Consider the following 14,156-nt stretch of genomic DNA (forward strand, 5'->3'; position numbering starts at 1 on the left):
TTTGTTCTTTTTTTTCTCTTTTAATCTAAAGCACCAAGTTCTTACTTCTGTGTTCTCCATGGTCTCTTTTCTTTGACTCTTCCTGCATGGTTACCAGAAATAAACTCTTTTATTGGCACTTTATTCACACACTGACATCACATTGTCAGCTATATGGTTGATTATTTAAAAATGCAGCAACAAACAACAAATGGCGAAAACATCTGTACACAAATGTGTCCTTCAGCACTACAGATGAAATGTAAATGCAAAATAAAAAGTATGAAGGACAGAGAGTTTTTATATGATGATGATTATATTTAAGAGGACCTAATTATAAAATTGCAGAAATTATAAGAAGAACCACATTTTTATGGAAATTTATACACAGTTGTTATCTTGTGAAAAAAAAAAAGTGGAATGAATGAAAAGGAAAAGAGAAACACTTTGATCCTTATTTCCACACCTACACAGATATGTGACAAATGTACAGCAGGTGAAAGGTGACACTAGGTGTTGGAGTAAGGACTCATTTCAATCATGAAAACGGAGTTATCTGGAGATTCCACCTTTTCTGGGACAGCAGGGCCTTCCAATATTGTTTTTTTCTTCCAAGTGAACCAGATCCAAATCCCACTTAATGACAGAATTACCACAGCGGCTTTCAAACCAAATATGAACCAGGAAGTACCTGTGTTAGACAGAAAAATGTTTATGACAAGTTAGAGCTGTGAAAGAAGAGTCACAGTAGAGTTTTCACTCATGTACCATAGTTTATAGAAAGGGGGGAAAAATACATGAATGCATCCCCTTCATCAGAGTTCATTTTTACTCATTTATATACAATGATGGGAATAACGGCGTTACTAACAACATTACTTTTTTCAGTAACGAGTAAACTCATTACTATTCCTATCGTTACAACGCCGTTACAGTTACTAACAAGAAAATGCGGAAGTTACTGTTTTTCAACACACAGACGGTTGAAGCTGTGTTCAGCTTACCACATCTTATATCGGTTGCACGGAAGTAGCTGACTACGTAAGTAACCTGGACGCTACAGCTTTAAGCAGCTGCGCGCGCTCCCGCAGACAGCAATCACTTTCTGCCCGACGATCACTTTTCAGCACAACACCTGGAGCTCAGGGGGGCAAAACAATCGCATGAGTGCTGTTTTTTGGCTAAGGAAGAATAAAGTAGTCGTGGTAAGCCAATCACATGACCACTTCAAGATGACAAAGCAACAAGGTGATATATATACCAGTTTTTAAATTGTGTTGATAGGCCACATAAAACCAGAGTAATGATAACCAATATATGCAGCATTTTTTCCTCAATAGTTTAACTTTCGTCACGTTTACTGTCTAAGGACAGCGCTAGGAAGCGCTCTCTGCTTATGAGCAAAAAATACAAAAACAAAACAAAAAACAGCCCGTTCCTGTTGGTGGAAAAATGCGCCATGTCGACCAATCAAAAATGATATGGCAACATGACATTTGGTTGTTTACAGTGTTTTGCAGTCGCTAACAAGCGTTTGTCCAAACAGTTGTCACATTTGCAAAACTCTAAACACAATTAGCACAGCATCAGTCTGTTGTGGCCATACCAGTCACACATTTCATGTCGTGTTCACCCAATATGCAGTCAGTGAACACATTTCCCCAATGCTTACATTTTCTTAACAGTCAAGCTATACCTCCCAACAAAATTATGGACTGTTTTTGTAGTATCTACGAATGTTAACAAACAACATCCCACAATAGCAAAAACAATATTCCAAACCTTAGATACAGTATAAAAACCTCTGCTTCTGCAATGATATCAGTACAAAAACAATATCAATATCAAAAATATATCTCAGCTGATAATAAACAAACAATTGAATAATTGACACACAGCTGATTTATGTTGGGTAAATTGGGCCAACCACAGCTTCTTCCATTCTGGCTTAGACTCAGTGGGGTTTATAAGGCAAGACCTTGAGGAGTGATGTTTTTGGAAACAAAAAAAAGACAAACACTGTAATGTCTGGTCGAGGAAGAGTAAGAGCAAGGGGCCCAGGGAGAACAGCAGGCCCAAGGAGAGGGCAAGGTAGAGGTGTAAGAATGCGTGGTGGTGGCATTCCAAGGGCTGCAAGAACAGTAGTCAGTGATGAAATTCGTGCCACTATCATTGACCATGTAATCAACCATGGTCTTTCACTAAGAGAGGCTGGTGAAAGAGTGCAGCCCAATTTGAGGCGGTCAACGGTTGCCTCCATTATACGCATCTTTCAACAAACCAACAGGTAAGTATTGCATTTTACATGGATTGTTTCTATTCTCACTTGACATGTCAATATGGTCATACAGTAATGCATATGTTGAATTTTTTGTCTGTCTAAAGAATGCAACGCCTTCCACCCTCTGGGGGAAGAGGAAAGCTCCTCAGTAATGATCAGGAGCTTGCCATTGTAGAAATGGTTACTGCAAATAATGCAATAAAACTGCGTGAAATTCAAACTAGAATTGTGGCGGACCATGAGATATTTGACAATATCGATAGAATCAGCCTCACAACCATTACGCGGACATTGTCCAAACACAGTGTCATGGTTGGCTGTGTGGCAGGCGGGCAAGCAGGAGTGGTGGATCCAAAATGCAGGACTCAGACACAGAAGTTCAACTTAAAGCGCAGCTTTAATGCTGGAAAACCTCTTACTACTAAACTCACCAAAAGACAAACAAAAACGCTGGTGGACTAAAACACTGAAGCACAAAACACTGAACTGGAAACAAAACACTGGCAACACGGAGGCAAAACACACACAGCTTGTTGAGGGTACGACGCAACACTGACTCAGAGAAACACAGGGACTAAATACACTGGGAAGTAACGAGGAGAATGAGACACAGAAGGAGAGCACAGCTGGGGGAAATTAGAACTGACGAGACAAGCAAAGCAGGACACATTCACATAAGACACGGACCTTCAAAGTAAAACAGGAAGGATCACACAGAGACGCAAACTTGACACAGTGGAGACAGCAACTAAGAAACACAGAGACATAAACCATAAGGCAGAGGACTCTAAGAACCGAGAGACACAGAGGGGAAATCAAACATGCAGACACAGACTTACACAGAACAGAGGGGACATAGAGAAACATGAAGGGCAAGGGATCGAAACTAGAAACTCACACCAAGTACAATACAGTTTTTTACAGTCGCTAACAAGCGCCTACCCATACTTCAGATACTTTTTCTAAACTCTTAACACAGACCCACACCTACAAAACACAATTGGCCAAATGGATAATATCCTTCCCAAAAATACACTTTGTTAAATATATACTAACTCCTCATTTCAAAATCAGAACACATCGTTCTCTGCACACACTAACTGTACAAAAACACTATAAATCTGACTCAAAATGAAATTAGTCTGTCAAAGAATAACACTTGTTTTCACTTCACAAGGTACATGCAGTCAATCAAAGTACACCAGGTTTCAAAATACTGGCTATTATTGACATTACAAAAACTGCATAGACTTTTATGTTTCAGTTTCACAGGTATTTGCATGCGAAACATGCAATCCACCATATTGACACCAGAAATGTCTTGGTTGGTAACTGTATGTCCACATGTACAGTAATGTTCACATTCAAAAGCATTCCAGTAAAAAGCAAACAAGTTTTTGTTTCTTTACTGTTTACCACAGGAGGTACAGTAGAAACACGGTATGATAGGACAGAGAAAGTTTTACAGTATTGCTTACAGTGAACAAAATATCCATGAAACACACAAGAGCATTCTGAACAAAAAAACAACAGCAAAAAGCCAAGATAAAAAGGGGGGGAGGGGGAGGGGGGCTAAAAAAAGGCAAAAGATTTGCATCTAATCTCTGCGATCTTCAGGGTTAGGCCACATGTTTTCATCAACATCACATCTGATGTTATCCAAGTCGATGCACCTGGGATAAAACCGCCTGGTATGTCGGATCCACCGACATATCATTGCAGAAGCAGAGGTTTTTATACTGTATCTAAGGTTTGGAATATTGTTTTTGCTATTGTGGGATGTTGTGTGTTAACATTCGTAGATACTACAAGAACAGTCCATAGTTTTGTTGGGAGGTATAACTTGTCTGTTAAGAAAATGTAAGCATTGTGGAAATGTGTTCACTGACTGCATATTGGGTGAACACGACATGAAATGTGTGAATGGTATGGCCACAACAGACCGATCCTGTGCTAATTGTGTTTAGAGTTTTGCAAATGTGACAACTGTTTGGACAAACGCTTGTTAGCGACTGTAAAAAACTGTAATACAAAAATCACAAAGAACTAAAACGCTGGGTCAGGAGACCCAGGACCCTGACACACAGAGTGCGGATGAAGCAGCTCTACACTGTTCCCTTTGAGAAGAACAGTGAGAGGGTCAAGGAGCTACGACGACAATATGTCCAGGTATAGTGTATATTCAATCCAATGTCCAGTTCTATAAGCTTTGCACTTTGCAAGTAGGTAACCTACACAATACTAGGTTACAGTACAGTATGGTATACAGTAATAACATGACTTACATAAACTTTGTTTCAGAGAGTTATGGAATTGGAGGCCAACCAGGCCCCTCATGAATTCATATACATCGATGAGGCAGGATTCAATCTGGCCAAAAGGCGTCGACGTGGACGAAATGTAATTGGAAAAAGGGCCACAGTTGATGTGCCAGGACAGAGAGGGGCAAACATTACCATGTGTGCAGCAATTGCAAATGCAGGATTACTCCTTCACAGATGTCAGGTTGGACCCTATAATACAGAGCGCTTGCTTGCCTTTCTCAATGATCTCCACCAGCGCCTGGTTCCAGAGCAGGGTCAGGAGGGTGAAAACATGAGGACCTTTGTAATTACCTGGGACAATGTGGCTTTCCATCACTCGCAAGCAATAACAACATGGTTTGAAGTCCACCCAAGACTGGTAAGTCTCTTCCTTCCACCCTATTCACCTTTCCTCAACCCCATAGAGGAGTTTTTTTCTGCATGGAGGTGGAAGGTTTATGACCATCAGCCACATGACCAGATGTCCCTCCTTGAAGCCATGGATGCTGGCTCCAGGGACATCACAGTTGACGATTGCCAAGGGTGGATCCGACATACCAGGCGGTTTTATCCCAGGTGCATCGACTTGGATAACATCAGATGTGATGTTGATGAAAACATGTGGCCTAACCCTGAAGATCGCAGAGATTAGATGCAAATTTTTTGCCTTTTTTTAGCCCCCCTCCCCCTCCCCCCTTTTTTATCTTGGCTTTTTGCTGTTGTTTTTTTGTTCAGAATGCTCTTGTGTGTTTCATGGATATTTTGTTCACTGTAAGCAATACTGTAAAACTTTCTCTGTCCTATCATACCGTGTTTCTACTGTACCTCCTGTAGTAAACAGTAAAGAAACTAAAACTTGTTTGCTTTTTACTGGAATGCTTTTGAATGTGAACATTACTGTACATGTGGACATACAGTTACCAACCAAGACATTTCTGGTGTCAAAATGGTGGATTGCATGTTTCGCATGCAAATACCTGTAAAACTGAAACATAAAAGTCTATGCAGTTTTTGTAATGTCAATAATAGCCAGTATTTTGAAACAAGGTGTACTTTGATTGACTGCATGTACCTTGTGAGGTAAAAACAAGTGTTATTCTTTGACAGACTAATTTCATTTTGAGTCAGATTTATAGTGTTTTTGAACAGTTAGTGTGTGCAGAGAAAGATGTGTTCTATTTTGAAATGAAGAGTTAGTATATATTTAACAAAATGTATTTTTGAGAAGAAAATTATCCATTTGGCCAATTGTGTTTTGTAGGTGTGAGTCTGTGTTAAGAGTTTAGAAAAAGTATCTGAAGTATGGGTAGGCGCTTGTTAGCGATTGAAAAAAACTGTAAGAAGAGGGGGACGTTTTAGCAGTGACGGCGAGAGAGAGAGAGAGAGAGAGAGAGACAGCAGAAAAAGACAGAGCAAGTTTTGAGATGTGAGAGATTTGTGACGTTTAGTGTGTTTGGAGTGTGTAGTTAATGTGTTGTCTTGTGTAGTTAGTGTGTAGTGTTATGGATGGTTTTGTGTTGTGTGTCAGAACAATGAGGTGACTGCTGAATGAAAACAGGAAGAGTGATACACCTGCTGCTGTCAGACCTGCAGGTATCAGGCTGTGATGTTCTCCTTTATAGTGGACAGAAATTGTTGTTTTGGAGTGGCACGAATAATTTGTGTGGCATCTTATTGAATGCAGAACAGCTGATTGTTCTGTAAATAGTTTCAAATGGTTATTTAAAAAATCAAGGTAAAAGGTAAACTGCGGCAAATAACTTTGTTTGCAAAACGTGTGCATATGATTTTAAAATCGACAATTTATATTTGCATTTAAAGTTATAAAATATGATTCATTAAACATGTTTGTGGTTGTTACAGTAAAAATCTAACTTTTTCTACTCTGATTTCATGTTTTTCTGATTTTAGATCAATTGTGTTATTACAGTATGTCAAAATGAAAACATAACTGTAAATTCAGACATGTGAGATTGTGCTGAAAAGGATGATACCAAACAAGGCAAAGTAAATCGTTTTTAAAGGTGAAATGTTGAGGTAAAATCAAAAGTAGTCAAAAATGGCCAATTATGCTCAGTTACTAACTCAGTTTCTTTTTTGAAGAAGTAACTAGTAACTATAATTAATTACTTTTTCATACCATGTGTCATCAGTGATGGCAGTTTGATTAAAGAGGGTTATTTGACACTATGTTAGTCTCCTTACCCACTGCAGTTAGTGTGACTGGTGTAGGTTCTGTTGTTGGTTCAATACACAGGCCGTTACTGTCCACAGGCATCCACCCTAATATCTCTGTCCCATTAATTGAGGTGCAGTTGATGAAACCTGGCAGAAAAAAACAAATAATTTGAGAAAGATGTTAGAAGTGAATTAGTTGTTATTATTGACTTTCATTCATAATGTTGTCACTCACGACAGGTCTTCTGTTCTTCTGAGACATCACTGACGTTGTTCCTGACTGAGCAGACCAGACGTCCTGAGATGTGCTGTTTCAGAATGATGATGTTATTCTTAATTTTTCTAGAAAGGAGCTCAGCATCTGTCAGTGTGCGTCCATCCAGAGTCCAGCTATACTGAGGACTGTCCCCTCCCTCAGACAAGCAGGACACCCTCATCTCTCCCTGGGACAGACACTCAGAGAGCAGCAGGACAGAGGACACAGGAGCTGAGAGAAACACACACAGGTGACTTTTGATACTATAACAAGATGCACTTTCATGCACTGTGCTTCCTTCTATGTAACTTTACATGGTCTGTAACTTGGTAGCTGATTTTCCATAGTTCCTAAAATCTACTACTTTGCAACACTATCAGTTGGTTATGGAATATAGGAGGGAAGACATATCTCAAAATTATTTGCTGCAAAGGTAGCATCCTGTTACAGTAACATACACAATTTCAGTGAACTCTTTAGAATTATCCATTAATTCACAAATGTTTGTAGAGGCAGACTGCATGGCTAGCTGCTTAGTTTCATACATCTGTGCCAATGGAACTAAAAATATCAGAATTCAAAGATTAAGAGATGTGGCCCAATACTTTAGTGAATGTAGTGTGCATCATGTAGATTATCATTATTTATGGTTTGCTAATTCAAAACAGGGGATGCACAAAGTGTACGTATGTGAAATTCTGTGCTGTATGTTATAAAGATTACCAAAACAATATTGCATTTACATCAATTAAAGTCTGCATTTCCCAACATTTACCTTGAATGAACAACTGTAAAGTCCGCACGCCTGATGTTGTTCCATCTGAATCAAAGGTTTGAAGGGTATATTTACCACTGTCTGTCCTGCTCAGGTTATTGATCCTAAATGTTCCATTACTCAAAAAAAAGAGAGACCTCTGTGCTATGGTATTAAAAATCTTATTATTTAACACATCTAGTATTTTTAATGAATTCTTTAACAGTTGGTATCTAAGTATTTCAGAGCTGCTGTCCATCAGCTGGATGTCCACAGTTCCTCCCAAAGCTCCATAACACTGAGCTCCATCCTGTCTGCCATCACAGTGAGTTTCCACACCTGCAAAATTTGAAACATTGAAAAGAAAAGCATTTGTGATTTGTTAGTTTCTACCTAATAAATTACAACAAAAATTTGATTAACATGGTCAGCAATCCAAAATTTACTGATGCGAGGACTTTTACTTGTTAAAAAGTAGTTTTTGTATTACCATGTTTATACCTAATGCCTAATTATGTTTTGGATAACCCAGTGTTTTGATTGAATGGTATCAAAGTATTTGAAGTAGCACTACTGCCATAAATCTGTCAGCTCTTAATATCTAACTCAGAGTAGGTAGCAGTTTTGACAATTGTAGGTAATAGAGCCTCAAGAACAAACATACTGCATCCATAATCCCAAAGTTATCACACGAATGTGTCCAACATTTACTAATATATTAATAATTAACTCATTCACTGCCATTGACGTCTATAGCCGTCAATTGCAGTGCATGAGTCAATGGGTTTAACCCATTCACTGCCAATGGCTGGCAGTGAATGAGTTAAGAAATACAGGTAGACACATTCTCCACATTTTAGCCGAGTGCAAAAACTAAAGTATTTTCATGTAACCAAAAGAAAATACATGTCAAACAGAAAACAGGAAGCAATATTTCAGAAAAAAGAATCTGCACACAAACAGGACACAGATGTTCATTTCTGAAGGTGGCATTAAAAATGATAAAGTAATGCAACCTATACATTCTTCAGCATATCTGTAGTGACTGCATGACTTAAATAACTTAAGATCTGGATTCCTAGTTACAGCCAACCGATAAGTTGAGACAGATTCTTCAAAATCAGGCAGTTTATCACAGTAACAAATAAGCTTGACGTCTCTGATAAGGATGGAAAGAATAAAGTCCTTTAAAAAGTCAGTTTAAAACTCACTTAAACACACTGCAACAAGGCTCCCAAGGTGCATAGTGGGCTAAGAATTTACCACTGCTACTAAAACTGGTAAAAAGACAAAAAAAGGAACTAAAGCTCTGCTCAAATGGTCATGTACTGCAGATGTAGCCAATAGATTCTAACATTTAATTAAATAAAATAAATCAAAGTGCACATATTGTAACTTTGTGGAAGTATTTGTGCAGCTTTAACATCTCTGATGACGATGTCAGATATTTTGTACAGGTTAAAAAGGTATTAAATGATAAGTGTCACATGTAAAAAGAATATCTCACCATGAGACACTCCCAGTAGGATCACCATCAATCCCAGCACAGCTTCCATGTCTCCTCAATGTTCAGTGTGTGTTGACACAGTCGGCAGCCGTCAGAGTACTTTATTAAATAATATGCACATTTGTCCAACAGGTAACAGTCAGAAATGGCTCCTGCTACTGATCAGCCTCGTTTGAAATGCTGTTCTCATTCTGTGTGTGGAAATTTGAAAAAGGAAGTACAACTAGCATATTCATTACTTTGCAGAAATAAAAGGAACCTCACAGATCTTCCACAGACTTTGTTTAATTATTACTCACACTGTCACTGGACTATTTTTAGATCGGTAACAAACTAACCATATCCTGCCCATCACTCAGTGTCTACAACATTCATGCAGTTTAATGCAATTCAACAGCAGCCCCATTTATATTCCACCTTAAGTCCATATTTTGTTGCTGATAGAAAGTACCTTGTATACACATCCATGAAGAAAAAAGAAACACTTTTAAAACATTATAAAATGTACACTCTGCCCATATGGAAAACATATATATAAATCTTATAAAGTTTGTATCTGTCTTGTGTGAAACTTGTATGAAAAGCATACAAGAGTGAAAAAAAAATAAGATCCCTAGAAAAAATATATAAATGAAACTTGTATGTTTTGGATACTTACTAAAACAATATATGAAAGTGGCCACTTTCATGAGTAAATCATATAAGCCTTATATGATTCACTATATGAAGTAGGCCACATCCGATGCAAGTCTTTTATAAGTTTTTTCTATTTCTTTTCTATACGGGTGACTTTAGGGATTGTGGTATTTAGGCTAATTGGTGGTTTGAGTGGTTGTTTTGACCAATGCTCATTCAAACCAGTACAAGTTCTGAAAAGTGACACTATTATTCAAAAGTATGTTTTAAATACTGCATTCTCAATAATCCAGATATAAACATTTAAGAAAATTGTCTTAATCTGCACAAAGCATTTTCAGTGAGCGAAACATTTTGTTGCTCATCTAAGTGTTCATCTGAATCATAGGCCTGCTCAGATTGTCTGCCTGCGCAGGCTACTGATCTTAAATGTGAATCCCAACCTCAAAGGACAGTGTGTGAATACTTTGACGAAAAGCATTGTTATAATCATCTTATTATTCTTTGAAATGAGTAAAATAGTGAAAAGGTGTTTCTTTCTTTTTGTGATTGGTTTCATTTTGTGTTTGTTGGCCAAAGAAGACTGTTCAGTTTCAATTTGTTTAATACTGTGAAAGTAGAGCCTCAGTGAACCAAAAACTTTTTATGGGCATGCTGTGACTGCAGCATTGTGTTAATACTTTGACGAAAGCCATTGGTATACTCATCTTATTATTCTTTGAAATTCGTAAAATAAAAGTACTCTGCATATTTGTTTCTTTCTTTTTTGCTTTGTTTCATTTTTTGTTTGATTTTTTTTATTTCTGTAACTGCAGAGCTTCAGTGAAATAACAGGGCAAATCATCACACCTATGATGTCAGACGAAGTCATTATTAAAATTATAAAATTATTTAAATCTAAAACTCTTGGGTTTGAAAGCTAGCTCACTAAAACTAAAAACAACTAGCTGTTTCTCTTCATCATCATTATTTTTTTCCACAAGGAGGAACCTGAATTAACATGATCAATAATTAACTATTTAAAATAGGACTACACTACTGATGATTATGAGCATGACAGTATGACAGAGTTTTATAGGAGCTCCCGCGTTCTGGCAACCTTCAGATAAACTACTCTAGTCTAACTACTGAAAGCAGCTGTCATTAGTGATCAGTTTCAGATAAGAATGTGTGAACTCAGAAAGAACGGAAGTGTTTAGAATGGAACTCAAGAGAGAGAAAAGACAGAAGTTGTCTTTCAGTTTAGAGATACTAATACTTTGAAACCAAATGTGTAATTTTCTTGTTCAGCTAATCATGCAGTTTCACTGACATTGTAATATTTAAAATTTTAAATAAATGCAATAACTAAAAAAAATTAAAATTAAAACAAGTAAGAGGTTTATATGTATTTTCAAGCCAGTTCAACACATACATGATAAAAATTCCAATTTATGTTCAAGTTTAAATTACAGATTATTTCAAATCTCAAAACACTTTCATAGACATCAATGATTGTTCTGTTGTTCACTGGTTTTAAAGTGTTTTCTGAAGTTATGTATGTTGAGGTTACATGTTAGTTAGTTTCACCATAGAAGATATTTTGCACAGAAGGAAGTGAAATTGACTAGACTAAACCCTAACCCTAAAATTAACTCATTCACTGCCATTGACGTCTATAGCCGTCAATTGCAAAAAGATCCTTCTTTGACAGTTGACTTGAAATTCTCCACAAATTCCTCTTCTCTGAAACTAACACTACATGTCTGCAACTTCCGCTTCAACCACTGAAACATTTCTCTTGTGAACTCAAGACAGACAGTAAAGTGGTGCTGAGCACCCCAATACAGGAAGTAGGGATTGGCTGTCTGTTTAAAGAGTCCAAATCTCTGATCCTATCGATCTTACCCAGCAAACAGTGCAAAGCTTTGATGAAACCGATGTGTGAGGGGACTCACCCAGCTGTAACTGCCTCAGAAACCCAAGTTGCCCTGCTGTTGCCCTGCTGTCATCTGTTCTTGTAAAGTATAACCAAACTTTTGAGCGTTTGTGCCACTTAGTCGTTATGTTTCCTGTCGGCTAAATGACGCTATGCAACGTGGCGACGTCATTCAAAGGGACTGGAATCGATAGGGGAATCGTTTGCAAAAATGGCAAACAATTCCAATTAATTGAAACAGTGGGAACCGGTTCTCAACAAGAACCATCCGTACCTAAGGGTCTGTTAGTTTGGCTGGAGTAACCTGTAACATGGATAACAACACTCTGCTGGGTGCTTGGAATATTGTACTCAAAGGATGAAACACTGAAGAACTAGAACATAATTACAGTAAATATATAAAACCAAAGTAAATCATGAACCCACATAACTCAAAACACTTAGTCGGCGACCCAGGAACCATGACAGTTAATTCTAAATAGTATAAATAGCTCTTACATGTTACTCCAGCCCTTTGAAACTAACAGACTGTTAGTGCTGTTTTCCAATGCAGTGCATGGGGGTAAGTAACAGTTAACTTACCCCCATAATTATGACAAGTTGTTGTTTATGTCAAATCTTTTCACATATACCGTAGTTGTAGTTGACACCCAAAATAAATAATATAGTATAGGAAGGGCCAGAGTCGTCTCTATTTTTTGAGGCGACTGAGGTCCTTCAACATCTGCCAGAAAATGCTGAGGATTTTCTATGAGTCTGTGGTGGCCAGTGCGATCCTCTATGCTGTTGCATGCTGGGGGAGCAGGCTGAGGGTCGCAGATGCCAACAGACTTAATAAACTGATCCGTAAGGCCAGCAATGTTGTGGGGATGAAGCTGGACTCCCTCAAGGTGGTGTCGGAGAGGCGGATGCTGTCCAAGATAAAGACAATGTTGGATAACCCCTCCCACCCACTCCATGACATGTTGGTCAGTCACAGGAGCTCGTTCAGTGAGAGACTGAGATTACCGAAAAGCACCACTGAACGACACAGGAAATCATTCCTGCCTGTGGCCATCTCCCTGTACAACGCATCCACTTAACACACTGTTTGCTGCTACAACTACACATGTTTCTTTTCCAAATATTTATTTATAAGTGACTTATGTATGTATGTATATATATGTATATATTGTACTATTCTTAGTTAGCATATTGTCTGTCTTGTCTTAATGTTGGTTTATAATGGAGCACTGTAACAAAAAATAATTTCCCCCAGGGATCAATAAAGTATTCTGATTCTGATTCTGATATTCCAATAAACAGTGTTTGAATTACACTGATAGTGTCTGAAAACTGCATTTAAAATAAACTTACATTGTAGATAACTGAGTGCTTTTCCAAAATCTAAATAGATTAAATAAATACAAATGGTAAAAATGATACATCTTCCAAATAGGAATAGGTCACTCCGGATGTTGACCAATAACCATTTACAAACACTGTGTACTAAAATGATTGCTTTCATGTTTAAAAACTGAGGTTTTGTGAGAATATATACAAAAATATAATTAAAATAGTTACAGTTCATCTTTAAAATTTTAATAGTACAAATCTTGAAGACCTCTTCTTTACAATAAAGTCAGATAAGTAACTAAAAGACAGTTAAAACAGTAATAGAATACTGCATAATAGCACCATCTCGTGGGAATAAATAATAATACTGCTTCAGACTGATTTGTTGACCAGATACACCTTTTTCCCCTTTTTTGGACTATCATAAATTGTTTCAATAGGCTTTTGTTTTATGTATATAGTTCAAAGATATGCCACCTCAAAAGATAGCATCAGGTCTCCTCTTAAAGCGTCTTATGAGTCACTACCTGAGGTACTCAGTCACCGCTGGATCATTGAGGAACTTCAGTTAGTGTAACTCCGGGTCTTGTGCTGGTTTGTTGTGCTTCTTGTCATCTTGTGAAGAAACGTACCTGTCTCCTCTTGTGCACAGAAACCAGTGGAGAGCAGCCTGTTGAAGAGAATCACTGGCATCATGGAATCTGGATCATCGAAGCTGTGTATCGAGTTTTGGGATTGTTTGTTGCACATTTTGAAGCTTCTAAATAAATTAATTGTCCATCAAGTCCATCCAAGTCCTGCTTTGCCATATAGCAAACCTCACAGTCTCTTTCAAGTGATTCTCCAAATGGCAGCAAATACAAAGATGGTGACTCACACACCTTTCCCTTGAGATGTCTGGAGTTTTGATCTCCTCCATACCTGCTTCATGCCCTGGAGGACGGGGCTGTGGCCCCCCCACACCTTCGAGCAGATTATTACATGAAGGAACCTTTTAAAAAAAACAAAA

General features: G+C 37.9%; 1 protein-coding gene across 1 annotated transcript; it reads right to left on the minus strand.

Moving 5' to 3' along the window:
• Window positions 1-68: 68 nt before the first annotated feature.
• Window positions 69-11,923, minus strand: LOC147337948 (uncharacterized). Its single transcript, XM_086313073.1, has 6 exons — window positions 11,832-11,923; window positions 9,259-9,449; window positions 7,773-8,090; window positions 6,980-7,228; window positions 6,769-6,888; window positions 69-670 (listed from the first exon to the last, which is right to left on the minus strand). Exons 2-6 carry the CDS (start codon window positions 9,305-9,307, stop codon window positions 489-491), a joined length of 918 nt encoding a protein of 305 aa, XP_086169199.1. The 5' UTR covers window positions 9,308-9,449; window positions 11,832-11,923; the 3' UTR covers window positions 69-488.
• Window positions 11,924-14,156: the final 2,233 nt, after the last annotated feature.

The sequence above is a fragment of the Aulonocara sp. 'chitande type north' Nkhata Bay genome, linkage group LG2 (assembly GCF_057382095.1).
Source record: "Aulonocara sp. 'chitande type north' Nkhata Bay isolate Kocher_YH1m ecotype deep benthic linkage group LG2, A_spYH_male_GT1.1, whole genome shotgun sequence".
Classification (NCBI taxonomy): Eukaryota; Metazoa; Chordata; class Actinopteri; order Cichliformes; family Cichlidae; genus Aulonocara; species Aulonocara sp. 'chitande type north' Nkhata Bay.